This window comes from Andrographis paniculata, unplaced genomic scaffold, assembly GCF_009805555.1.
Source record: "Andrographis paniculata isolate CXL003 unplaced genomic scaffold, ASM980555v1 Contig73END, whole genome shotgun sequence".
Lineage (NCBI taxonomy): Eukaryota > Viridiplantae > Streptophyta > Magnoliopsida > Lamiales > Acanthaceae > Andrographis > Andrographis paniculata.
In genome coordinates this window covers 77,942-102,361 of record NW_026137610.1, presented here as the reverse complement: position 1 = coordinate 102,361, position 24,420 = coordinate 77,942, and the positions used below count along the sequence as shown (strand labels likewise).

The 24,420-nt window shown below is 37.9% G+C and overlaps 4 protein-coding genes across 6 annotated transcripts; all 4 read right to left on the bottom strand.

The window, feature by feature from the left end:
• Window positions 1–17: 17 nt before the first annotated feature.
• Window positions 18–4,810, bottom strand: LOC127265435 (putative L-ascorbate peroxidase 6). 2 transcript variants are annotated; one of them, XM_051295219.1, is made up of 9 exons: window positions 4,410–4,810; window positions 4,024–4,139; window positions 1,745–1,815; window positions 1,520–1,562; window positions 1,339–1,435; window positions 1,117–1,200; window positions 883–923; window positions 567–633; window positions 18–367 (listed from the first exon to the last, which is right to left on the bottom strand). In XM_051295219.1, the coding sequence occupies exons 1-9, from the start codon at window positions 4,682–4,684 to the stop codon at window positions 265–267; spliced, it is 897 nt and encodes a 298-aa protein (XP_051151176.1). In that variant the 5' UTR covers window positions 4,685–4,810; the 3' UTR covers window positions 18–264. The 2 variants fall into 2 exon arrangements, with proteins under 2 accessions (XP_051151176.1, XP_051151175.1); XM_051295218.1 differs by having other exon boundaries at window positions 802–923; window positions 4,410–4,808.
• Window positions 4,811–10,545: 5,735 nt separating this feature from the next.
• LOC127265434 (uncharacterized) lies at window positions 10,546–13,168 on the bottom strand. Its single transcript, XM_051295216.1, has 4 exons — window positions 12,486–13,168; window positions 12,226–12,340; window positions 12,044–12,164; window positions 10,546–11,845 (listed from the first exon to the last, which is right to left on the bottom strand). The coding sequence occupies exons 1-4, from the start codon at window positions 12,587–12,589 to the stop codon at window positions 11,118–11,120; spliced, it is 1,068 nt and encodes a 355-aa protein (XP_051151173.1). The 5' UTR covers window positions 12,590–13,168; the 3' UTR covers window positions 10,546–11,117.
• A 2,344-nt stretch (window positions 13,169–15,512) lies between these two features.
• On the bottom strand, window positions 15,513–18,056 carry LOC127265433 (vesicle-associated membrane protein 711). Its single transcript, XM_051295215.1, has 4 exons — window positions 17,742–18,056; window positions 16,820–17,010; window positions 16,310–16,473; window positions 15,513–16,073 (listed from the first exon to the last, which is right to left on the bottom strand). The coding sequence occupies exons 1-4, from the start codon at window positions 17,956–17,958 to the stop codon at window positions 15,983–15,985; spliced, it is 663 nt and encodes a 220-aa protein (XP_051151172.1). The 5' UTR covers window positions 17,959–18,056; the 3' UTR covers window positions 15,513–15,982.
• Window positions 18,057–19,622: 1,566 nt separating this feature from the next.
• LOC127265432 (probable glycosyltransferase At5g25310) lies at window positions 19,623–23,990 on the bottom strand. 2 transcript variants are annotated; one of them, XM_051295214.1, is made up of 5 exons: window positions 23,458–23,990; window positions 22,769–22,920; window positions 21,201–21,341; window positions 20,990–21,095; window positions 19,623–20,729 (listed from the first exon to the last, which is right to left on the bottom strand). In XM_051295214.1, exons 1-5 carry the CDS (start codon window positions 23,683–23,685, stop codon window positions 20,040–20,042), a joined length of 1,317 nt encoding a protein of 438 aa, XP_051151171.1. In that variant the 5' UTR covers window positions 23,686–23,990; the 3' UTR covers window positions 19,623–20,039. The 2 variants fall into 2 exon arrangements, with proteins under 2 accessions (XP_051151171.1, XP_051151170.1); XM_051295213.1 differs by having other exon boundaries at window positions 20,990–21,341.
• Window positions 23,991–24,420: the final 430 nt, after the last annotated feature.

Genomic DNA, 24,420 nt, shown 5'->3' with positions numbered 1-24,420 from the left:
ACATGTCTTGGCTGAGCTAACTAACAATCACAAGAATATCCAACTCAATCGAAACAACCTGTCATCCAACAATATATAGGCATTAGAATTACAGCTATCGGTGAAGTCAAATTCCATCATCATCCACAAGACTCTAAACAGGATTGGTTAAGAAGCAGATAGATGGGTGGCTGGCTGGCTGGCTGGAAACTTTAGTGTTTCAAAACCTTTATATGAATTCTGCATTCTATAAATTTCACAGTTGCCCCTCAGGCATCATCCTCATCATATCTCCATCCATATTGCACCTGTGTTAACGAGTTTGACATAGGCTTCTGCAAAGTCTTTGAAAAACAGCCCTTCATCATTAGCATATTTTGTGATCCATCTGTGGCTCGGGAACAGATCAGAATCAATACATTTTGAGTAGGATTTTTCAGGAAATTATCATGATTAAATTATCGCTGAGAATTTCAACTTGGCATATTCATTTCCAACACACAATCATCCTATACACACACACACACACACACAACTAATCATAGTAAGTTTCAACAGTCTGTACAGTTCTTTGGAAAATCGTATACCTGATGCATTCACTATCCTCAGCAAGGGCCCTGTCTGAAGGCAGTCCAATCATGCCAGACATCCCGCCTACACAAATGAAAAAAAATAAATTAGATGCAAGATTGTCCAATGTTTATGTAACATGTAACTAACTGAACTGGGATATTTGGAGTGCTAAGTGATATATGCTTGTAGCCGATCCCAGAGATTTATGTTGCACAAGTGAAATAAATTGACACAAGGAATTATCATCACCAGAAGATGACCATGGCTTCTCTAGAAGCACCCTGTAGTAAGAATTATCAAAGACAGTTGGATTTCCGAAGCCTTTGCTACCTAGAGTGTGAGCTCCAGATAATGCAACAAGTTCCTGGATTCTGTTCCATCCAAGATCAAAATCTCATCAGAGTCAGCACAATGCTGTAAGCATATTCAACATTGTAAACATCCCAGAACACTCTCAATGAATATAATAACAAGAAAAAAGCAAGCATGCATCCATTTAAAATGCATGATCAAGAGGATAATGGACTGGTAAATAGAAACTTGAAATCAGATATTAATACTCACGAGAACCCTTTCTTTTTGAAAAATTGCTTCATGGTAGAAGCATCCAAGGATTCCTGAGGAAGCCTCCCATCAGGATCGGGCACTCTGAGAGCCAAAAGATGGTTTCCAAAATTATTTCTTTTGCATTTCTTTTGAAGTAAATACTTAAATAGTCTCAAGAGATTACAAAGAAGTACAAAAAATAAAAAAGGAAAAAAAAAAATTCAAGATCTAATAATTTACTTTGCATCTATTCTTCCCAGCTGAACAGGTATCTTTGGACCCCCGCATATCTCAACAGCCTCTGCTCCAGCCACAGCTATCAAGTCTGCCCAAGACACTAGGAAACGCCAACAGAAGAGTTAATGGCAGGTCGTAGCCGCTGGAGCCAGTTTGTTTGCATGATCCTATTATGGAAAAATACCGGGGTTCACAGTATCTGTCTGCCCTTTCGCTTTCTCCAGAACCTGACAACAACGAAGCTACTGAAATTCAAGGTTGCGCAAGATAGTTGGTACCAACAAAAGTCCAAACTTGATAGAGCATAAAACAGCTAGGAGCCATACAGCAACATGGGTGAGTTTATTGACTATCCAGAAACAAAATTTAAGCTATAATGATCCATGTTTCTTGAGTGGAAGAACCTTGCCTTCAGTGATTTATCAAGACCCATGTTTTCTGGCCTTTCCAGTTCATAAACAATAGAGCCATTCATACCTCCTGCAATGATGACATTGGATTATCCAAAAAACCAAAGAGCTCATCATAACAAATAAAGAGAGGAGAGTAAATGGCTGGCACAAGTGAATCACATAGCTTGTGTTCTTCTGTGGGTTGAGGGTACCATTACTTTTTTTTTTTTTTTATATCAAACAACTATTCAAATTCAACTTTTTACTATTAAAAATCCAAATCCAAAATCTCAAACCCACAAACAAACACACCCATAGGATTTTAATCAAGAGAAAAGAGAATGAAGGTTTCAGTTTAGGTCAAGGGGTTGCAGATCTGGAAATAGAGTAGACCTAGAATGTGTGTACAATTTCCATACAAGAAATCTGTTCTCCTAACGAGAGTTCATTCTCCAAGTTGTACTCAAGAGACCACCTTCCTAGTAATAAAGTCGGAGACTTTTGCTTTCTCCACCAATTTCTCAGTCGCACTTATTCCACTAACTTCCAACATTAGTTCTCATATATGCATGCACTCAAGGTTAGTATTCACATTTCCGTAGTGCAGTGTAGTGCCCCCAACTCAAGCAAACTTCTCAATCAGTTTGACGATATAGTATGTTATTATTTCTATTTTTTTAATTTTTTATTCTTTTATTTTTCCAACAGAATTTGAAAGATTTAGAATGATTAATCATTCATACGTATCAAACCAAACGATAGTAAAAAATTAAGAACAAACAAGAAGTGCAACAAATTGAAACTAAATTATAGAAAATAAAAGAAAATTATAATTTCATTGAGATATGTGACTGATCTACAATGATACATCAACTACTATCAACAAAAGCTAAACGTTGTCTTTGAACCGACAAGTTTCTAATCTATTGATGGAGTGATGCAAATATTTAATTTAATTAATTAGTTTAATAATATGCTATTTTAGATTTGAACAATTTTGTGAGTTTTTAACAAAATTATCAACAAAATCCAAGATTTTAAAAAATCAAGATTTTTTATTCGAAAATAAGCCGTTATCCAATTCAAATCCAATATTTCTCTAGAGCCTATATCCGCGTACTTCCACCTGTCTTGGAACCAAATGCTGTCAGACTAGACCTCGGAACGGTTGTCTGAACCAAAATGGAAACGTTTGTCGGACTCACATCGAAATCATTATGGGAACCGAAGTTAAAATATTTCTTCTAGAACAAAAATAATTTTTGGAACCAAAGCCAAAATACCAAAATATTTATTTGGAACAAAGAATCTTTATTAGGACAAGGCCTTAATATTTATCTGGAACATATTTGTTGGAATAAAGCAAAAATATTTATTTGCAACCAGAATATTTTGTTGGGACCAGACCCAAAATATTTCTTTGGAACTAAAATTAAAATATTTTTCTCAAATCAACTCTTGCATTTTTATTTGAACCAACTTTCAGATAGACTTTAAGATAATCTTTGAAATAAAAAATTTTATCGGAACGAACCTTTATATTTTTTGAAATGTTTCGGAAACCAAAATCTTATGGGAAATCAATTAATACTTTTTCAGGTAACATAAGCCTCCCTTAGGCTTTTAGAGGATTGGTCACCATTGAAATGCCTAAACGCCTTAACTATTTGATGTGTCTGAACAATTAATATTTTGTGTAACGGACAATAAAATTTATTGTTTCATTCTACCGTAAATGTTTCTTCAGGCTATTTTCTGACACAGTGGTCATTCGTGATCGAGAGCATATGCAATGATTTTTATACCAAAAGCCTCTAATGCATGATGTAGCACCGACATGTTCACATTTATTTTCTTGCTTGAACAAGCCCAACAGTTAAATTAACATTAGAGATTATGGGATGGCTTGAAAGTGGCTTGGACTGCACCAAGCAAAGCTACCGTTCCTGTCATTTATTAGCCTCTAAAGGAAGGTTATTGCATATTATTTTTGTGTTACAAAAGCTTCTATAGCAATAGAAGCTTTCTAAATCATCATTATTGTATATGCTCTCAAAGCCTTAATATCCAATTCTCCATGGCATTCACTCTATCACCCATGGTGTTATGACTTATGACCGTGAGCTGAACGAACTAGTGTTTTAACTGCAAAATAGGCATTGACTTATAGGAAGAAAGTAAATACTGTAAATATAACTACAAGACTCTAGCAAGGTTGGAACATTATAGTATTCTTTCTTAGATGCAAATCATACAACTAAACAGAAGACGGATTGGTTTCACTCTCACAAGATACCTGTTTTGTCATCCATGTCAAAAGTTCCAGCATCATGAAATACCAAACGAAGAAAACCAGGAGCCTTGCCCTTGGATAATACCTTCCTGATTTCTTCTCGCAACAAAGAATTTTCACTAGCCAAAAAAAGTTTGATGTTAGTAATGCTCTGAGTAGATTTCTGAATGCCGCAAATGATAGCACTTGGATAAGAAGAGAATCGCGCCATAATATTAGCATCAATTAATTTGTACGCTCAAACAATCATGATTGCGTGGCTTTAATTTCAAAATTAGAGAAAGTCATTATTGATTTCAGGGCTAAGAGAAAAGAGAGTCAAAATGGAGAACAACACAAACAATATCACAGTGGAGAATAAAGTGGAAAGCGTGAGGCTGGAGGCTTACTCAGTAGCAGAGGCCAAACTTGAGAAAGGTACAAGGAAAGAGGCTGTGGCTATGGACACTAGCGCTCGCCTTCCAAGTAATGGAGAGGGAGACGGAGACGGAACAGGGGCAGGAGAAGCGCAGATGATGACAGAATGGCGCCTTCCTCCTTGGAGATTGGGCGGCGGATAGTCTCTGACTCGACGGTTGGGAGCAGCATCGGCTTTGAAGAAGAAGGGTGCACGACCCGGAACCAGAAGGGAGGAGGGATCCCAGGCGCTTGTGGCGCTCCTCATCCTTGCCAACCTAAGCTATGGCTATGGTAGGGTTTTGGCGCCAGCGAGAGGTGTCTAATACTCCTTCCATTCCTCCCTTCCGTTACATAACAGTTAACAGTAAAGCGTAGTGGCACGATATGTTTTTCAATGAAAGGGTAAACAGACAAGCCCAGGCCGGCAAATCTCAGTAAATAAATAATGTATAGCAGATGACTTCAGGGGTAGGAAATTTGAATTCATAATAATTCACTGAAAGGGAATTTGAGAAGACGATCTTTTGTATTTTTACCAAAGAATTTATTACTGTACATCACTATATATACATATATATATATATGTTCTGACAGAAATAACAAAAAAATATAATTTTCAATAAATTATTGTAACTTGACAATGGGCTACAAATGAAAGAAACATAATACAAAAGCAACTCATGAAACAACCTAATTACCTAACCTTCATCTTTTTTCTCACCTTTTTCCTTCCCTCGGTTCCAATTCATTCTGTAGCATTCAACTTTTAATGCTTTATTGTTCTTCAATTCTTGACACATTTTCTTCAAATCAAGCATGATCATGCACAATTTGGAGCGCAAATTTTTGAACATTGGACTGCATAAGTTCTTAGTGAATATGTTAGCAATTTGAGATTTGCTTCTAATATGAACCAAAGATATGAAACACCGGATTACGAGCAATCTCAATATGTTTTGTTCTTTCAATTTGACAATTTCTTTGCTTCTGACAAAATGACATGCAATCTCAATATGTTTTGTTCTTTCATGGAACACCGGATTACGAGCTATATGCAATGCTGATAAATTGTCACAGTGCAATGGAATAGACTGTGACACAGTCACCTTCAATGAATTCATAAGATAGAAAATCCAAAGCAGCTCGCTTGTTGGTGCTCATACTCCTATACTCGGCTTCTGTTGATGAGATGCTTACCGTAGACTGCCTCTTAGCTTTCCAAGAGATAAGATTAGATCCAAGGAACACACAATAACCAGTGATCGATTTTCTTGAGTCAGGGTATGTACTCCAATCTGCATCACAATAGGCTTCCAACTGAAATGAAGATGTTGAATCAAATGCCAAGCTGTGATTCATGGTTCCCTTAAGATATCTTAGTAAGTGTGTTGCTGCCCTCCAATGAGTGATAGTAGGTTCACTCATGAATTGACTCAACTGTTGTGTGGCAAAAGTTACATCCGGTCTAGAGAAGTTCAAATACAACAACCTTCCAATTAATCTACAGTACCTTGATGCATCAGCAAGAGGTTCACCATCTTTAGCAGAGAGCTTCAAACCAGTAGACAAAGGAGTGGCTGTGGATTTGGCTTCTAACACATTCATATCATCAAGGATATCAAAAATATACTGTCTTTGAGTCAAAATCATCACATTTGGTAGTAACTTTATTTCCAATCCAAGAAAGTAGTTGGCCTCTCCCAAATCCTTGATTGTAAAAGCTTAGTGAAGATATAATTTGACTTTATCAATGAGTTTTGGTGAGGATCATGTCAGCAGGATGTTATCCACATAAACAGTTAAAACCAAAATGTCTGCACCAATATACTTGAAGAACAGACAATGATCATGGGGGATTTTTCAAAAAACCAAACTGTAAGACCTTATCAACAAGAGTTTTATACCACACACGTGGTGCCTGTTTGAGTCCATAGAGAGACTTCTTTAATCTACACACTTGATCTGAAGCAGAGTAACCAGGTGGTGGCTTAAGACATAGTTCTTCCTCCAAAGCTCCATGTAAGAAAGCATTATTCACATCAATTTGTTGAATTCTCCATTCTCTTGCAACTGCAACGGCTAAAACCAATCTTACAGTGACACTTTTGGCCACAGGTGCAAAACATTTGTCAAAATCTACTCCATGAACTTGTAAGTATCCCTTTGCAACAAGCCTAGCCTTACACCTGTTGATGGTTCCATCCTTATTTCTTTTTGTTCTAAATATTCATTTGCATCCAATTGCTTTCATTCCGTGTGGTAGAGTGGTTAATTCCCATGTCTCATTAGCTTCAAGGGCCTTAATTTCCTCATTCATTGCCTCAACCCAATGTGGTTTTTCTGCAGCTTCAGTATAAGTAAGAGGTTCTTCACCTGCATCTTCGGGAGTGTCATGAACACAAACATAATCTTTCATCTAGCATGGCTTTCTTTTGGCTCTATGAGGTCTGTCAAACTCCTCTGAAGTAGTTTGTGTAGGATTGAGAGATGCTGGTGGTATGTATTTTTCATCAATATTTTGGAAGTCCCCCACATTTGAGCTATCAGTGGGAATTGATGCAGTCAACGAGTTGTTCCCTTGTGCTGCCTCTGTGTTTTCAATATTTATGCCTGGTGACAAATTATTAGGTGTGTGAGGGACACTTTGGTTCTTTCCCACAGTAGGCAGTGTATGACATTGTGGCATCTCAAGGTTGCAGTTGGATCTATCTTCAAAACCAGGGAAGACATCCTCATAGAAGATGACATCCCTAGTTATTAGAACCTTATTTCTTTCGATGTCCAAGACTTTATAACCCTTTGATCCTTGTTCACACCCCACAAATATGCATTTTGCTGCTCTCTTCCCAAGCTTTGACCTGTAAGGATTAGTATTCAGGGCAAAACAAAGACATCCAAAAACTCTCAAGTGGTCTATATTTGGTTGAGTACTATGCAACACTTGATAGGGACATTTCCACTCGATCACTGGAGTAGGAAGAAAATTTATAAGATATGTTGTTGTCAAAAGTGTTTCCCCCCAAAAAGATGTAGGCAAATTGGAATGCAACAACAATGATCTCATCACAGTCAAAAGATGTTGATGCTTTCTTTCCACCATTCAATTTTGTTGTGGATGGTAAGGTCAGGTCTTTTCATGCATAATTCCATTTTCATGCAGTAGGTTCTGAAAACACTGACTTAGAAATTCTGCACCATTGTCTGTCCTCACCTTTCTTACCTTAGTTTTGAACTGATTTTCAACAAGCTTTAGGAAAATAGTAAAGATTTTCAGTGCTTGTGACTTTGATTTCATTAAGTAAGTCCAAATTGCTCTGCTATTATCATCCACCACAGTTAAAAAATATCTACTTCCATTACAGAAAGGAAAATTATACGGCCCCCAAATATTCAAGTGAAGCAAGTCAAAGCAACATGAAGCATATGAATTACTTTCAATAAAAGACAACTTCCTTTGTTTAGCAAAGTGACATGTATCACAAGGTTTATTAACTGCAACAAAATTAGAAGCATAAGGCATGTGTATTAGCACTTTATTGGACGGATGTCCTAGTTTGTGATGCCAAGGAAACTCCTTTTCTGCAGCGAGCACCTTCAAAGAAGATTCACGCAGTAGATGGTATAAGTTCCCATTGAGTTTTCCCTTTCAAACATCAGTTTTACTTCTCTGGTCCTGAATCAAGCATTCATTAGCTCTTAAACTCAAAGATAGATTAGAATCCAAATATAATCTAGGCACTTATATGAGACAATATTTGAAATCAGGGATGAGATAAGCATTATAAATAATGATGGAATCATTCAACATAATATTTCCTGTATGTGTTGCAGTTTGCACTGTTCCATTAGGCAAGTGTATCCTCACAGGTTTCTTCAAAATATTCAAGAACTTAAAGTGCATAGGGTTGTTGCTAATATGACATGTTGCCCAGAGTCCAATATCCAAGAATAAGTTATATTGGTATAAAAAAACACATTTAAACACCTTTTACCTGAGTGATCAACCTCTAGCATATTGAGGTGATCAAGAGGTGATTTCACTCTGTCAAAGGCCTTTTGAATCTCTTTTTGAATTAATTATATGAGTGCACCAGAATTCCAAGCAGCATTTCCAGTTAGTTTCTCCTCTTCAATTTGGAGTGTGGTCTCAACATACTGATTTGAAGAGCCAACTCCGTGTTCTATTTTCTTTTTCTCTTGAATTGTCTTAAACCAATCAGGAGTTCCATGTAATTTAAAGCATGTCTCCTTAGTGTGCCCAGTCTTCTTGCAGTGCTCACACATCAGCCCTCTTTTGTCAATTTTCTTCTTGTCAAAAGGCTTGAGGGTTGGCCTGTGGGAGCTGATGAGGACAGTTGGATTGGTATCATGAACAAGGCCATGAATCTCTTTTTGTTTTTCAGCACTACAGAGCATTCCATAGATTTTGTTAAGTGAAGGAAGTGGATCTTGCATGAGAACTTGAGTCCTAACTGCATCAAATGTTTCATTCAGCCCCATAAGGAAGTCCATTATATCCTGCCGATGAATGTACTTCTCCACTTCCTTCCTTTCTTTAGGAATAGGTGCCAAACAATACAATTCATCCTTTAGTTTCTTAATTTTAGTGAAGTAAGAGGCTATACTCGTGTTACCTTGGGTTAAACTTGAGATTTCCCTTTTTAGTTGATAGATGAGAGGACCATTACACTGCCCATATCTCTCTTTGAGTATGTTCAACAGTTCATGACTTGAGTTTACATAACCAAAAGCATCTGTTAGCTGTGGAGAAATAAAGTTGAGCAGGAGAATCATGTTATCAGTTCTCCTCCAAATGGCTGATTAGGCTTTTGAATTTCTCCAGTAATGAAGCCTTCTTTGTCCTTAGCTGCAAGTGACCGTATTATGCCACAGCTCCAAATCAAATAGTTTGAGTCATTGAGTAATGGGGTCACCAGACTCATCCTTGGATGATCAGAATGAGGAAGTTCCAAATATGCCATTGATGAGGCAGTAGCGTTACCAGGGATGAAGTTTGATGAAGCACCAGATATGGGGGAATCAGTTGCCATTGCAACACTGAGATCACAATCTCACATAGAGGATGAAAGGGAAATAAGATCGAAGTAATGCCAGGATAATTCAAGGCTCTGATACCATGAAGGGAATTTGGGAATATGATCTTCTGTATTTTCACCAAAGAATTCATTTACAGTACATCAATATATACATATGTTCGGACAAAAATAACAAACAGAATCTAAAATCCCTAACAAACTATTGTAACTTGAGCTTAAATTAATAGACAATGGACTACAAATGAAAGAAATATAATACAAAAGAAGCCCATGAAACAACCCAATTACCTAACCTCCATCTTCTTTCTCACCTTCTTCCTTCCCTCGGTTCCAATTCATTCTGTAGCATTCACCTTCTAATGCTCCATTGTTCTTCAATTCTTGACACAGTGCAATGGAATAGGTTGTGACACAAGTCACCTTCAATGAATTCAGAAAAGATAGGAAATCCAAAGGAGCTCGCTTGTTGTTGTGCTCATACTCCTATACTCGGCTTCTGTTGATGAAATGCTTACCGTAGACTGCTCATGCTCCTATACTTAAGGGGTCAGAAATTTGAATTCATAATAATTCATCGAAAGTTTGAATCCATAATAATAATTAATATAAGCGTAACAAATTGTGGTTCATAATAATAATTCATCGAAAATTTGAACCCATAATAATAATTAATATAGACGTAACAAATTGTGGTTCATAATAATAATTCATCGAAAATTTGAACTCATAATAATAATAATTAATATAGACGTAACAGATTGTGGTATAACATCTCACCTCATGACCGTCTATTTATAATCAATACCACATAATCATGATTGATATAGGTGCAACATATTGTGGTATAACATCTCACCTCGTGACCGTCTATTTGTAATCAATATCAAACATAATTGAAACAATGATGGCACTCAAAACCTACTTTGCCGTTGGTGTGTTTCTTTCGATGAATTTGAAAAAAATTTGGTTTGAATTTGATATAAAAATAACGTTTAATAGAATATTTTATCAAAAAAAATATATGACAAATACAAAATTTAAATAGTAAAATTAGAGAGTAAAAAAAACAAACATTAAATTATCCACTGCATTAACTATCCACTTTCTTTCCCCAAGTTGCACTTTAATTCAAAGTCTTGCTATTTTATTATTGTTCTTGTTCAAGCCCTTATTTCTCTTTTCTTTCTCTAGTTTTTTTTTTTTTGGCAAAAATCTCAAATTGAGGCTGCAATGGTGAAGGACGATTTGTATATTATAGTGCCGAGTTATTTCCAATCCTCTGTTTTTGGGGATTTGATGAAATCTCCGGTCATTTTATGCACCAGAGTTACCTATGACTGGAGTAGCATCCAATCCAAAGCATTACTGCTTGGCCGGCAGCAGACGGACTGGCTTTCCCTTCATCTTACACACGACAGGCAGACAGAAGCCGACCAGCAGACTGACTGAGTGACTTGAGGGTTTCAAATTTGGCAGACCGCCCCACCCACCCACCCGCCCGCCAATGTCTGCAGGGCAGCAGCTACCAGAGTTGTAGCCAGGAAGAACAACCCCCCACGCACAATCAATCAATATCCAATTGGCCGGCCTTCCTTCCTTGCTTGCTTCCTTCCTTCCTTCACCTAGCCTGCTAGCTAGCTGCTACATTTTTTGAGAATGGCAAAGGGTCCAAGCAGCCCACGAATTCCTCCCCTCCCCACCGGGAGGAGCTTGCTTGATGAGCGACCATCCTTTCCCATCTTTTAGGGGCACTGCTGCTGGAGAAGAACCCAGACGCAAGGTTAAATCACACTCCTTGTCTGAAGTGCTGCTGCGTTCGTGAAAGCCGCCGCCGCCTCCTGCTGCACAAGCCGCCGCCGCCGCTACATGATTATTATTACTACTGGAGGAAAGCCTTTGGTTGCCCATAGACGTAAGCTGCGGGGAATGAAAGTTCCAATTAGGCTCCGAGGAACTACCGAGCAGTTTTGGGTCATGCAGCAGCGGATATATTTGTACGTCCCTTGGATTGGAATCCATGATCAAGAAGTTGTTGCCATGGGAGGGGGAGGAGTAGCCGTTGGGAGCATTTCTTGCCTTGACACTAGAATCGTCGCCGCCTGTCCTCAAGCAGGAGGGATGGAGGGAGTCCATTGATGCTGCATGATGGAGGGCATCGACGATAGTGGGAGTGGGAGTGGGTTTGGCAGGAACAGGAACAGGAACAGGAATAGAAGAAGCTGAGGTGTAGGCGTAGGTAGCCGCCTGCTGCTGCATCTTGATGGTTTCAGGCTGCCTACTCATCAGGTAATTATTATGTCCATGTCCTGGACACTCGTTATGCTGGCTTCTTGATGATCTTCTCGGAGTGCATCCCAGATGCAGCGCAGCTGTAAGTAACAGCAGTCAGCACAGCACAGCACAGCAGCCACCGCAAAATCAATTGAATTTTAATTTTCCAGTCCATGCCAAGTAAAAAAATACCAGTAGTAAATAAAAGCCTGATTGATTTCTCCATGACCAAAGCTACCACCATGCACCATTCATTCTCCAGTCAGTCAGAGCAAAGAGCAAAGAGCAAAGGTTACCTTCAATGCAAGGCTGCAGCAGAATTAGTTGCCCAGTTTCAGTGCTCCCATCCCTTCGTATTATCACGTCGATCGCATCCTTTACTCTCTTCCAAAGTGTTTTGAGGTCTGAATACTCATCCTGTCGAAGAAGGGAATGACACAACCGACGTACATACACACATACATACGTACGTACGTACCTCTGAGTTGGCTTTGGAATATATGATTTCCTCAGCTTTCAAGACAACAATGGGGAGCTTCTCTTGCCACTCCCGGTTCTTTCTGGTGGATGGGCAGTGAGCTTCATTGGCAATCCTAACCAAGCATCCCGAATACAACAGTTATTGTGCACCGGCACTGCGGCAGTATAGTAGTAGTAGTAGTAGCAGCAGCAGCAGTAGTAGTAGCAGTCAGGGGGGGGGGGGGGGGGGGGGAAAGGAGGAGTGGGGTGCTCACTCACCTGAAAATTTCTTGAATGAGAGAACCCCTAATGGGTTGGTGTCTATCGCTGTGCCACGCTCTTCTGACGCACTCATAAGGCCTTGAGCCTGCTGGTCTTGGCATCTTTAGCTTAGCTTAGCTTAGCTTAGCTTCTTCAACAACGCATAAATAGCACACGAAGATAGATATAGAGGTAGATAGAAGAATGCTCCTCCACGGAGACCCTTGCAGTGTAGTGTAGTGGAGTGTAGTGTGCGCTTCAACAACAAAGAGAAGAGAGAAGAGAAGAGAAGAGAAGAGGGAGAGATGGAGGGACACGGAAAAAGCAAGGCAAGGCAAGGCAGGCGATGAGTAAAGACTAATGGTGATGATGGCATTGGGGGGCCGGCCGGCCTGCCTGACGAGGGGGCTGCGCTGGGGGACTCGCTATAATAATAATGATAACGATAATGATGATAATATTAGTCCTGGCATTAGTACTGAGTACCATACAGAGCAGACAGTAGTAGAGAGGGATTAGAGAGGTACGTATGTATGTGACACGAGTGCTACTGCTGCTCCTTGCTTCTGATCAGTTGAGTCATACTCATACTAGTGTCTGTCTGTCTGTGCAGCACGCTCATCGATCATCATCATCATCATTATCATCATCATCCATCCTCTTTATTTGTCACTGTCGGCGGCCATTCCATTCAATTTCCGCACTCCCACCCCACCCCACCCCACCCCACCGCGTTCACTCTCACTCTCACTCCGCACGCTGTCATCACTTCTAACCACACAATCACACACACTTGAACATGATATGCTGCTGTATACAGACGGTATTTATATATATATATATATATGTATATATACTCCAATTCTATCATTCTCCTCTCTCCCCCATCCACATATCATCCGTCTCCACCGATTTGTCTTCGATATAATTTAATTACTCCAACATTTTGTAGCTGTCCATCCGTGTCCATACCAACTCAACACTGTACAAGTTGAAGAATGGCATGGCTGGCATGCATGCCAGTTAAACTAAGACGATGGCGATTGATTGGCAATATATGGCTTCTGATGTCTGATCCATGGTGGATTTCGCCGACAGATAGACAGCACCCCACCCCATGGATCTGGTCTGGCTCGCTCGCTCCAATGAAGCTGCAAATTACACAGATTGACCCGACCCACGCAGTTTTCAGGTCCATCTTGAAATTTGCAAAATCAACCCTCGTTTGTTTTATATGATGATCAGTGATCGAACCCACACCACATGGTTGATGGTTGGTTGATCTTGCTCACGGACGGATTGAATGGCCTACTTGGGCTATATTATTAGACATATATATATATATATATATATAGATTCATGCTATTAATCCATTTATTAATCAATGCTCGGCTTGGCTTGGGGGCATTGAAAAACTATTTCCAAACCCCTTCTTAGGCCAAAATTTGTAATAGTATTAAATGCTAACAGCACATACGTATACATACAGAAAATGCATAATAAAGATATAATTTACACAGACAAACTATAAATATATTATATAATTCATATAATATAATTGCAAACAACACATAATATGATAGATATATAGACATACAATAGGTAAATTATACACAGTATAACATGAACCAACAACAACATAGACTATCTTTAATTTTAACACAAAACTTATATTATATAGGACACCTAATGCATTTATTTACCGTGGTATATGATACTCCTTCCGTTTCAATACAATAGTCTTGTTTACCATTTTTGTCTGTTTCAGTACAATAGTCTTGTTTACTATTTTTGTCTATCCCAAAACAATAGTCTTATTTCCATAAATAACCATATCACCATAAAACTATCCATACTTTTTCATTTTTATTACACAATTGCCACTACTTTTTATACTAATACACAATTACCAACTACCAATATAATATCAATGTTCCTTAAATGTCACGCGCAACCCAATTGAGACTATAGTTATGGGACGGAGGATGTATATTTTTTCCAATTCACATAATTTTTTTTTGTCTTACATAATTTATTCTTTTATTTTTTAAAAAAATATAATTATACATTTAATTACATTTTGAATTTTATAATTTATAATTATTTTTAATAATATACTTTTTAATTATTTACTAATTATATTTTATTTAAATTTTTATAAACACATTAATACTGAAAGGAAAGTAAATACTATTCCGTCCGACTCTAATGATCTCGTTTATTTTTTACCTTTATTTTTGCATGGTAGTACAAACTAAAAATATTTGTATAAAAAATAAATGTAACCATTAAAGGTGGACGAATCGTTTTACACGTGGAAGTGCAAATTTTCGTCGGCACCATAACCATATAATACTATGAAGGTTGTTATGTGGCGACTTTTTTGGCACTGACAATGACAAGGGCAATGACATCTTCAATTTTATCTTTATACTCTAGACAGCTGAACAGGCATGTAATGTAAGGCAACTCACACTCGCATGTATATAAATTAGGATGTCTCATCTCATATGCAACGTTTTATGTACGGGCATCCAACCACAGACTGGCAGCACGGAACCCTGCTATATAGAAATAAGTATATTATATTTTTTTATGTTACTAGAATATATATTGTATATTATATTATTAGGTATTATCATTATTGTATTCTTAGCTTTGTATATTTATACCAACCGGATCTAATCAACACCTAAACCGGACTGTATATATATATATATAGACGAACAAATAAATATCTATTTCTGATCCTAACTCACTTGCATGCATGCTTCTTAGATCTCCATGTGATCATCTCTGGTTTCTGCAAACAAATCGAAACAACAAGGAGGAGGCATGTATATATATATATATATATCCATCTATCACAGAGGCATATATCCTCTCCCTCTACCCTTCCTTAATTTCTTGCATACATATATATGCCTTCCTTCGTTCACCTGTCTGTCTACCTGTCAGGAGGATAGAGCGCCTCCCCTGCCCCGGTCCCTCACTAGGACAGACGGACGGACGAACACGCTTCAACCTCTACGAAGAGCACAGTCATAACACCCAAAAAACAAACGATTTCACATTAATACTTGCTTCAACACCAGTCCAGTCATACAGCTTGTTCGACCCTTCATAACAAGCAACACTTGATCGAGTTCGTTCAGCCCCCCCACCCCAAGCAACAATAAGTGTTTGTTCGGGTGAGAGCTAAAAACACAAATTCTCAACACTACTTTCCAACAAGAGAAGATGCGACACACTGCTGGGAATGATGCCCCAGTCACTTCTGGTTTTAAAAAATATTCAAAGCAATGCAATGCAAATCTCAAATTTCTCTCAATCCAGAATACCAACATATATCTGTGTGTGAGGGTGTGTGGAACTCGACTCGGGAGTGAGTCCGGAGCACAAAAGAGAGAACCTGAGGAAAAATGCTAGGAGGAAGTTGCTGCGAGTATATACTTCTTCTTCTTGGGGGCACGGCACAAGAGAAGAGGACCGCAAAATGGTATCCAGAACATCAATCACTTCAAACAAGATGGGAGTGTCGGCCCATGGCAAACAAAAGCCACAACAACATAAATGATCACCAGGAGAAGGAAGATCAGCGCAACCCTGCCAAAAACCACATCCTAGTTCAGAAACAAATATGCCACGTATGCAGATGTAGTTGTGATCTAGATTGCAATGCTCAAAAATGTGAGCTGCTGGATCCTCCCAAGTTATGCAGGTGTGCAGAGAAACATATTTCAACAGTATCCCACAACAGAGATCTATAATGTAAGATTGATCCTTCAAAACCAGAGTGCTCCATAATTTCAAGGGTGGTTTTCAATTCCAAACCAACTTACATTAGTTTTACGTTTCTCCACCACACCGTGTTTCTGAAACGCCGAGCTTGCCTTCTGAAGCGAAAAGTGTTGCCTTGCATATTGGCAGTTTTGTCAACCAACAATTCTAGCCGATCACCTCTCTCTAAAACTTTGTCAATATTCTCAATCATGACATTTCGCACCTACAGTAACAGCCCATTAGTTTTTTGCATTGTATATATATACATATATATGGCATAGCAAAAGCAGTAAAAATTAAAGATCCAACATTACAAAAATTAGTGCAACCAATTTAGAATCAAAATTAAGATGGAGGCTCTAATTTATTATCTCTAACAAACCAATCAGTAAAATAAGTGAAAGAAATGAATACATTTGACCACCACAAACGGACGGCCGGCGTATGAACTGGAGGAAAAGCTGCAAAGAATCTCAACACTGGGACATTCTGAAACCATATCTACTACATAATACATAAGGGGAAATGATTCAACAACAGAAAGAAGCCAATCATTTGGCAGAAATCACCTGGCTCATTTCACCTCTAAGCCGGTTTATCCTGTCAGCATTTGGATCATTTGAGTAATACTCCATTTGCTGGCTAAGGACCCTTGAAAATTCATCATTCATGGCATACGCTTGTGCGGACAAAACAGCCCTGCCATATGTCCTGACAAATCTTTGATGAATTTCTTCAAGAAATGCAAATGGAATTCTCCCTACAACATGTCAAATTAAAATGGAAGGATGTAGTCAAGCACAAATTATGCTACTAGGGGATATTGTTATAATGAATCATTGTATCAGCCAAGCCAGCAAAACATAACTCAAAACACTACTTCCAAAACATTTCTTCAATGGCTACTCTGAACATGATATTGTCTTGTTTAAATTATTAAGAGCGAGTCAACAGTGTTGAGGCTTGTCAAAGGAGTTCCCCAATGATTTTAAGAGTGGGTGAGCATAACATTAAAACATGAACAAAACCTGGTCTTTGTATCAGTACATGTACAAGGCAACATAGCGAGATAGCCTCCATCGCATCGCATCCGGGAATATAATATCCGTAATAGCTTCACAAGTCACAAATAGCAAGCTTAACTCAAATGCGAATAATATCCCAACCTAACCAAACTAAACCTAATTCCGAACCCATCTCAGCCCAATCCGCAAAAGAAGTTATCTTTTCAGATCCACAAGATAAAAAGATCGCATCAGTAAATCAACGCATATGAATGATATCACACGAAATTGAATTCTCCAAAATAGAAAATGCTGAATTACGAATATCGAGTTTAATCCACAACTAAATCAAAAAACCAATCAAAATTAGTTGAAATAAAAGTGATGGCGATTGAAAAAACAACTACTCGTGGTATACAATTGTAAAAAAGAAAAGGCATAAGCAAGGAGAAGGGAATTGGATGTAAAAGAGTAGGAAAGAGCATACTTCCGGCTGTGTCGTCGGCCATACATAGAACGGTAAGACCATCGGTGCGTTTGACGTGGAAAATGTAGCGATCCTGGGAGTAGGAAGCATTTGTGTCATTAGTTCCAGGGATCTTCTCGAGAATTTGTCGGGCGATTGCATTCGCGGTGGTGGAGGTAGCGCTGAATTCCGCCAGGACCACCGAGCCACGCGCCACTAGGGCGTACAGTATCGCCATCCCACGCCTCCACGGGATCGATCTCTTTCTCTTCCTGCCTGCCTGCCTCCCCTCTCTCTTTCTCTCTCCTCTCTGGAATGACGTCGTTCCTTCCCTCTTTAGACTTGGTAATATACAAAAATCAATTCCCATCACTGCTAATTTTCAAGATTAATCATCACCCATCCATCCCCATCCATCCGCGGGACCACTACTACTACTACTATTATTATTATTATTATTATTATTATTATTATTGCATGTACCAATTTATTTTATTTTATTTTATTTTCTGTTATAATAATTAATATTTAAATATTAAAATATTAAAAATAAATAGAAAAATTAGTAATTTGACGGATAAAGTATTATCTACAAAAATCAAGATATATCTATAATTATTTGCATATATAATAGGCACTAAAAATGAATATTTAAATTCAATTAAATATTATATATTTTTGAAAACAATAAAATTTTAATAAAATAAAGATATAGTATTATATTATACATATATATTACTCCCTTCGTCTCAATACAATAGTATTATTTATCAATTATTAATGCAAAATTCGTGTACAATGGAAGATATGTATATATATATAAAGTCATATTAATATCTTTAAAAATAAAATGATATAAAAATATTGATATGAAAGAAAATGGCAGAATCAAATCATTGTAATAATGGAAAACATCTGACAAAAAAGAAAATTTAATAAAAAAATATTTCTTGACCAATCGAAAAGCCACGTGGCTTTGCCCGAAAAGAAAACCAAGTCTACCCATCCTTAATAAATAGGGTCACTGTCAAACCATTGGACACACAGAAATTCTTTCAAAGACTCAACCAAATGGATAAGTTTTTGAATTCTCTTTTAAATATAACTTTATGTTCTTTGTGTCATTCGAATTCTTTTTCGTCGAAAAGTCTTCAATTTTAACAAATGATCAAATATTGATTGACAAATCAATTAATTAATATTTTTTTGTTGTATGTCCAAGCCGAATAAAAGATCAAAGCTTCAAATCCCATTGAATGATCCGACGAAATAAAATATAAAAAAAAAGAAAAAAAGAAGAAGTCATCCGAGTTCATCATAACGCTTCAAGATGTTCTTCGTCAAAAGCATTAACCCGACCTTCTTTGATTTAAAAATTAAAAGGATACGCGATGAAAAAATATTATGGATTACCAAATCCGTCTCTACGAAGATTAAATCGTCAAATTTATCAAAAAAAACATCAAATTTAAAATCGACGATCAAATTTATTTTTATAAAGATCAAATTCCTTAAAAATTTGGCAAAGTCAAATTAAATGGCAAATCCCTCCGAGTCTTCCGAAGAAGCCATGCAAATATGAAAAGTTATATAAAAGAGAATATAAAGAAAATATACTTTTTAAAGTAAAAATTAAAAATTATAATTTGAGTAAAATTATTACTAAAATTTATGATTAAAATAAAATTACTATAGATAATAAGTTGAAAATAGCTTTGTAACTCCCTTAAATCAAGTACAATTTAATTTAAATGGACAAATATAATGGACAAATATGATCATAAATATATATTCCATTATTACATTCATTATCACTAACAGCTGCCGCTTGCCCATTACACATTTTATTTATGTCATTTCTTATTATGAATATATGTTCCGATGATTATTTCTGTCATTTGGGAGTATGAATACATGTTCCATTGTTATACTTCATCATACGTTCACCATTCATCATCGCCCATTCTATTCCACCGTTACTGCTTTCTTTAAATTACTGCACAGCTCGTCCGTTCCACCATTAATGCTTTCTTTAAATTTTTGCATGTCTCTGTATTTGACTCGCTCGTCTAATTTCTCTAGATAAGATTTGGAAGCGGGGATGGGATTGAACCATGACTTGGCTGTCACGAGTTCACCATGCTTACCGCCCATCCGTACAGCAGAGGGGACGAAACTACTGCTTCAGTTCTCTCACGTACGTACCAATTGTACAGAGTGCGAAACTTGATTTCTTTCTTAATTTCGTCGATCCATGTATGTACGCACGTGCACGCGTGCTGTGTAGGGGGTGGGTATCTCAATATTATAATCAATCAATCAAGCATTGGCGTTGGCGTTGAGATTGAGATTCAATCGTCTAAGCCACACCGAGTGCAAAATCATGTGAAACATGTCAAATCTCTTGGCCGGCTGGTTCAGAACAAAATGCCGCCTCACCGCTCTCAAGCCTTCTCTCAGCCTCAGGTACTCGTCCTCCGACACCGCCACCAGTATCTCCCTCAGCCGCGGGATATCCCACACATCAACCCGCAGCGAGAATGCCTCCCACCGCAGCACGTCGCTGAACGGCAGCACGTAGTGGCTTGACAGCACCACGGGGACGCACTCCGCATAGACTGCCTCCACAATTCTGGGGCTGGCCACTTCGTATCCGCTCGGGCACAAACAGAACTTGGACCGCAGCATCCAGTTATAGTAATCCTCGCCCGCGGGCAGGTCGTATTCATAAACCCGGATGTCGGGGTCTTTTCCCTTCCAGTACTGGAGAAGGATTGGCCTGATGGGGCCGTGCATCCCACCGGAGAAGAACGCCAGGTAGGGCCTGGAGGACATATTGGACGGCGGCGGAGGAGAGGCCAGCTTGGGGTTTACAACGCCGCCGTAAAGATGTATCTCTGGCAGGCTAACATCCTTCTGTGGGTTGAATCCTTCTGAGGAATTAGCATTGCACAAGACACGGATGGAAGTGTTGTACAGGAACGCGTTTCCTTGTGTTGCATGAGGTCCCTGGAACAATTAATTAATTAATCAATCAATTAATTAAAGCAGACGAACTTATAACGTAACTACACTGATCAGCTAGCTCAGCATCAAATTAAGTATAGGAGAGCCATCAATCAATGGCTTCTTATATATAAATAATAAACATAACATATACTGTTGTCCCCTATAAACAATTACTTGTATCTATTAAAAGGACAAAAGCGAAACATATATATAATACACACACAAATATATATATAGATATATATCTGTAGTATGCTCACCCAGTCGTGACAAGAAAGCATGAAGTGGTCAGCCCCTTGAGTTCTATTCCAGAAGGGATGTTTTGTGGAGATGAGCTGTACATAATCGGATACCAATTCCTGGAGTCTGGTAACATTATACACATGGGGGGTTAAGAGATACTTGACCATCCATGTTATGCTATATGGCATGAAGTAAACGTGAGCGTATTGTGCATTGGTTGTCTTAAACCTAGTATTTCCATGCTCCATCTCATGTATGAACCTTCCTTCACTACTATAGATGTCTTTGCATGGCCCATCATGCACTATTGGTGGTTCCCCTTCTTGATATACATAAACTTTGAAATTTCTTTCCATTTCCCTGTAACTCCTGTGGAACATATGTGATTGTTAATGTAATTTGTTAAAATATGCATGATCGATGAATATAATGCCCGATCAATGCAGATTAATTTTTAGTATTCATCATCTCTTCATAAGAATAAACATTCGGAAGATACATCAGCTTCTAATTAGCTAGCTAGGGAGTGCTGGAGGATGGGAGATCATCCATGGAGGTTCTTTAATCTTCTACTAGAACAAGGAAGCATGCAAAAGGATATTAATGGGATTGGGATGCATCATCTCATACATTAAACGCAGGCAAGACTTCTTCATTAAAGATGCTCTTATATGTAGATTATTATGAGACAATGATTGCAAGATTACAAGATAAGAGATGGTTTCACTGTACATGTTACACAGGCAGTATCTAAGAGTAAAATGCCGTCTAAACTAGGTAGCATTATCTCTCTCTTGCGCGCGCAAACACACACACACAGATATATATATACATATATATACTTTTAGCAAATCCCAGACGAGGAAATTAACATAAACTATTCCTAATCCCTAAGCAAGAAATATACTGAATTCTTATTATAGGAGCGAACATGCATAACTCGAGATTTTATATTAAGTCACGCTTTAATAATAATAATAATAATAAGGAACTTTGTTTCTACACAAGTATGGGAAATTAATGCTCCAAGAATAGGGGGGGAAGAATTCTATTTTGTTAGCATCACATGCAGCTATGGCAATGGTTTATGCTTCTCTAATTTCAATATATATATATAAATTGTCAAGTCGAAATTTCATCGGCTAGCACTCTTTCTAGGGAAACTTTCTCGAGAAGTAAATAGAAGGGGCAACTAATATATATTGTAAAAAGGAGATAGAGCAATTCACGAGCAATGCCCGATGCAAAAAAAGTAATGAGTAATAGAAGCATCGATCGATTTCAGTGCTTTGGAAGATTGAAAAAAAAAAAAAAAAAGGGAAAACTAGAGAGTGGAGGAAACAATGAGTGTGCGCACTAGCTAGGAACCCCATGCTTTAGGTGTAAGACTCGCCCACCTAGCTAGATCTTTAAGATATCCAACACCCATTCAGTAAAAATGTCACATGTGCTCTCTCTTCGAATAGCGCTTTAACTATTAATTAAGCTAAGAAGATAAATTAATAAATTAGTTAGTTTCCTAATCCATTGATCGATGGGCAGCCAGCTTCATTACTTATATAAAAAAAAAAAAAAAAGAGTGCCTGCGTGCGTGCAATGTTCAAGCCACTTAAAACGATCGAGTATATGACTTGTGCGTACGAGTGTTTTACAAACTTCCAGGCAATCATTGAGAAAACAACCTAATTGACATATTTATTTGATCAGCCCAAGTTACCCCCTCTTCCTTCTCTTCTCACTATAAAATTAGCTATTATATCAGAATCTTAGATCCAATTATAAGCGAGGTTGCTTACTGAAGAAATTCGCCGGGGTTGCCATATATTGCCGACCACGATAAAATGCCATTACTTCCTATCACTGATATGCTTCGGTTGGTAGCTGCTTTCCTAATTGCTGCTCTTGCTCGAGCTAATCCCTGCTCCAGCAGTTTATTATCTGTTCTCCTCTGCAATTTTCATGTTTAATCAAACATCATCATGTAATCAATAGACCATGCTGTCAATCAACAGCTTGTTTACAGGACAGTTACAACAAATTCACATGCAACTTGAGCCTCTTCTGATGATGAACCCAAAATTGGCAGGTAAAAATTGTGCCACACTTAACAGAGACCTTATAACTCTAATGCAGACACCCAGAGATAACTGATAACTACTTACGTTCTATTCAATAAATGTTCAGGACCGCATGAATTAAAAGGTTAAAGATCCTTAGTCTTAATTTATGAATTAATATCACCTGTGTAGTTGTTGTATTTATTGAATCAAACAGACTCAGTAGATTTGCCTAGCAGCCGATGAACAGAAGACTTCAACACGTATGTATATACAAGCTTCAGTAAATATCATTAGTGGATTGAATATAAAGAAGGGGGCGAGCATCACAGCACAGATACGTAGATTACATCGATCATTAATTAATTAAGTCCTAATTCAAATATATATCTATATATATAGGCCGTGTGTGAGATAGCGGTACTTACACGGGCGGTGGGCATGAATTTGGAGGAGAATTGCGAAGCAGCAGCAGGTGCAGCTTTGGAATCATGTGGAGCAGAGAGAAATTGGAAACTTGGTATATTGAGTTGGGTTTGGGATCCATTAGCTTTATGGGAGAAATATCCGAGAAGTGAAACGACGGCAATGGAAGCTGCGAAAATGGCAGAGATGAGAAAGATGGAACGTGTTAATTCGGCGCCGCTCTTCATCATCACCTTAATTCTGGGCAGGATAGGATAGGATAGGATCGGATCGGATCTTCACAAAATTAGCTACAACAACAAGTTAAAGTTATGATGAGGAGGAGGAGGAGGAGAGGCGGTTATATGGAAGGCGGGGGAATTAAAAAGAGAATATGGGTGGCGTGGCGGGCCGGGCCGGGGGAATGGGGGATTTAATTACGCTTTGGACCTCCTTCTCCTCCTCCTGCTGCTGCTGGTGGATACTCCTTCAGTCTCAACTTATACTGCTATTACTACTGTATTTGTATTGTATTGTATTGTATCGTATCGTAAGAGTTTCATACTTCATACCGTCCCTCCCTCTCCCTCCCAACCTGTGTCTGTCCGTGTGCTGTTCTTCTGTATATATATACATACATATACCTATATATATAAAGATTCCGCCAGGATAGATGGATGGATAGATCCTCTTGCCCTGCCCCCTCTGCGTGCGTGCGTGCCTGCTGTTAATGGTTTTTTAGCGCTAGTTTTGGCAAGTAAAATGTAATCAATGAGCTGTAATTTTTTTATATTTTTTTATTTGGAAAGCAAATCAATTTAGATTTAAAATGTTTTTTTTGTCAGATAATTTTAATAATTTTTTTTTAAATATGAAAAATTATATAAATAATATAAAAATAATTAATATATGTAATTTATTAATAGGAAAAAAATTATTTTTAGTCCAAATATAACTAAAATTCATCGATTTTGATTTTGGTCTCA

What these genes read in the sequence shown, in the direction of transcription:
- LOC127265435 (XM_051295218.1), bottom strand. Translation starts at nt 4,684, where the DNA reads ATGAGGAGCGCCACAAGCGCCTGGGATCCCTCCTCCCTTCTGGTTCCG. An exon ending in TGACATGGATGACAAAACAG is followed by an intron (nt 1,816 to 4,023) that starts GTATCTTGTGAG and finishes TCATCATTGCAG; the next exon opens with GAGGTATGAATGGCTCTATT. An exon ending in CTGGGAAGAATAGATGCAAA is followed by an intron (nt 1,201 to 1,338) that starts GTAAATTATTAG and finishes TTTGGCTCTCAG; the next exon opens with AGTGCCCGATCCTGATGGGA.
- LOC127265434 (XM_051295216.1), bottom strand. Translation starts at nt 12,589, where the DNA reads ATGCCAAGACCAGCAGGCTCAAGGCCTTATGAGTGCGTCAGAAGAGCG. An exon ending in CTCATTCAAGAAATTTTCAG is followed by an intron (nt 12,341 to 12,485) that starts GTGAGTGAGCAC and finishes ATGCTTGGTTAG; the next exon opens with GATTGCCAATGAAGCTCACT. An exon ending in GCTGCAGCCTTGCATTGAAG is followed by an intron (nt 11,846 to 12,043) that starts GTAACCTTTGCT and finishes TGTTACTTACAG; the next exon opens with CTGCGCTGCATCTGGGATGC.
- LOC127265433 (XM_051295215.1), bottom strand. Translation starts at nt 17,958, where the DNA reads ATGGCGATACTGTACGCCCTAGTGGCGCGTGGCTCGGTGGTCCTGGCG. An exon ending in TTAGAGGTGAAATGAGCCAG is followed by an intron (nt 16,474 to 16,819) that starts GTGATTTCTGCC and finishes CTGTTACTGTAG; the next exon opens with GTGCGAAATGTCATGATTGA. An exon ending in TGGAGAAACGTAAAACTAAT is followed by an intron (nt 16,074 to 16,309) that starts GTAAGTTGGTTT and finishes GGTTTTTGGCAG; the next exon opens with GGTTGCGCTGATCTTCCTTC.
- LOC127265432 (XM_051295213.1), bottom strand. Translation starts at nt 23,685, where the DNA reads ATGATGAAGAGCGGCGCCGAATTAACACGTTCCATCTTTCTCATCTCT. An exon ending in AATTCATGCCCACCGCCCGT is followed by an intron (nt 22,921 to 23,457) that starts GTAAGTACCGCT and finishes TGAAAATTGCAG; the next exon opens with AGGAGAACAGATAATAAACT. An exon ending in TGCTTTCTTGTCACGACTGG is followed by an intron (nt 20,730 to 20,989) that starts GTGAGCATACTA and finishes TAATTGTTCCAG; the next exon opens with GGACCTCATGCAACACAAGG.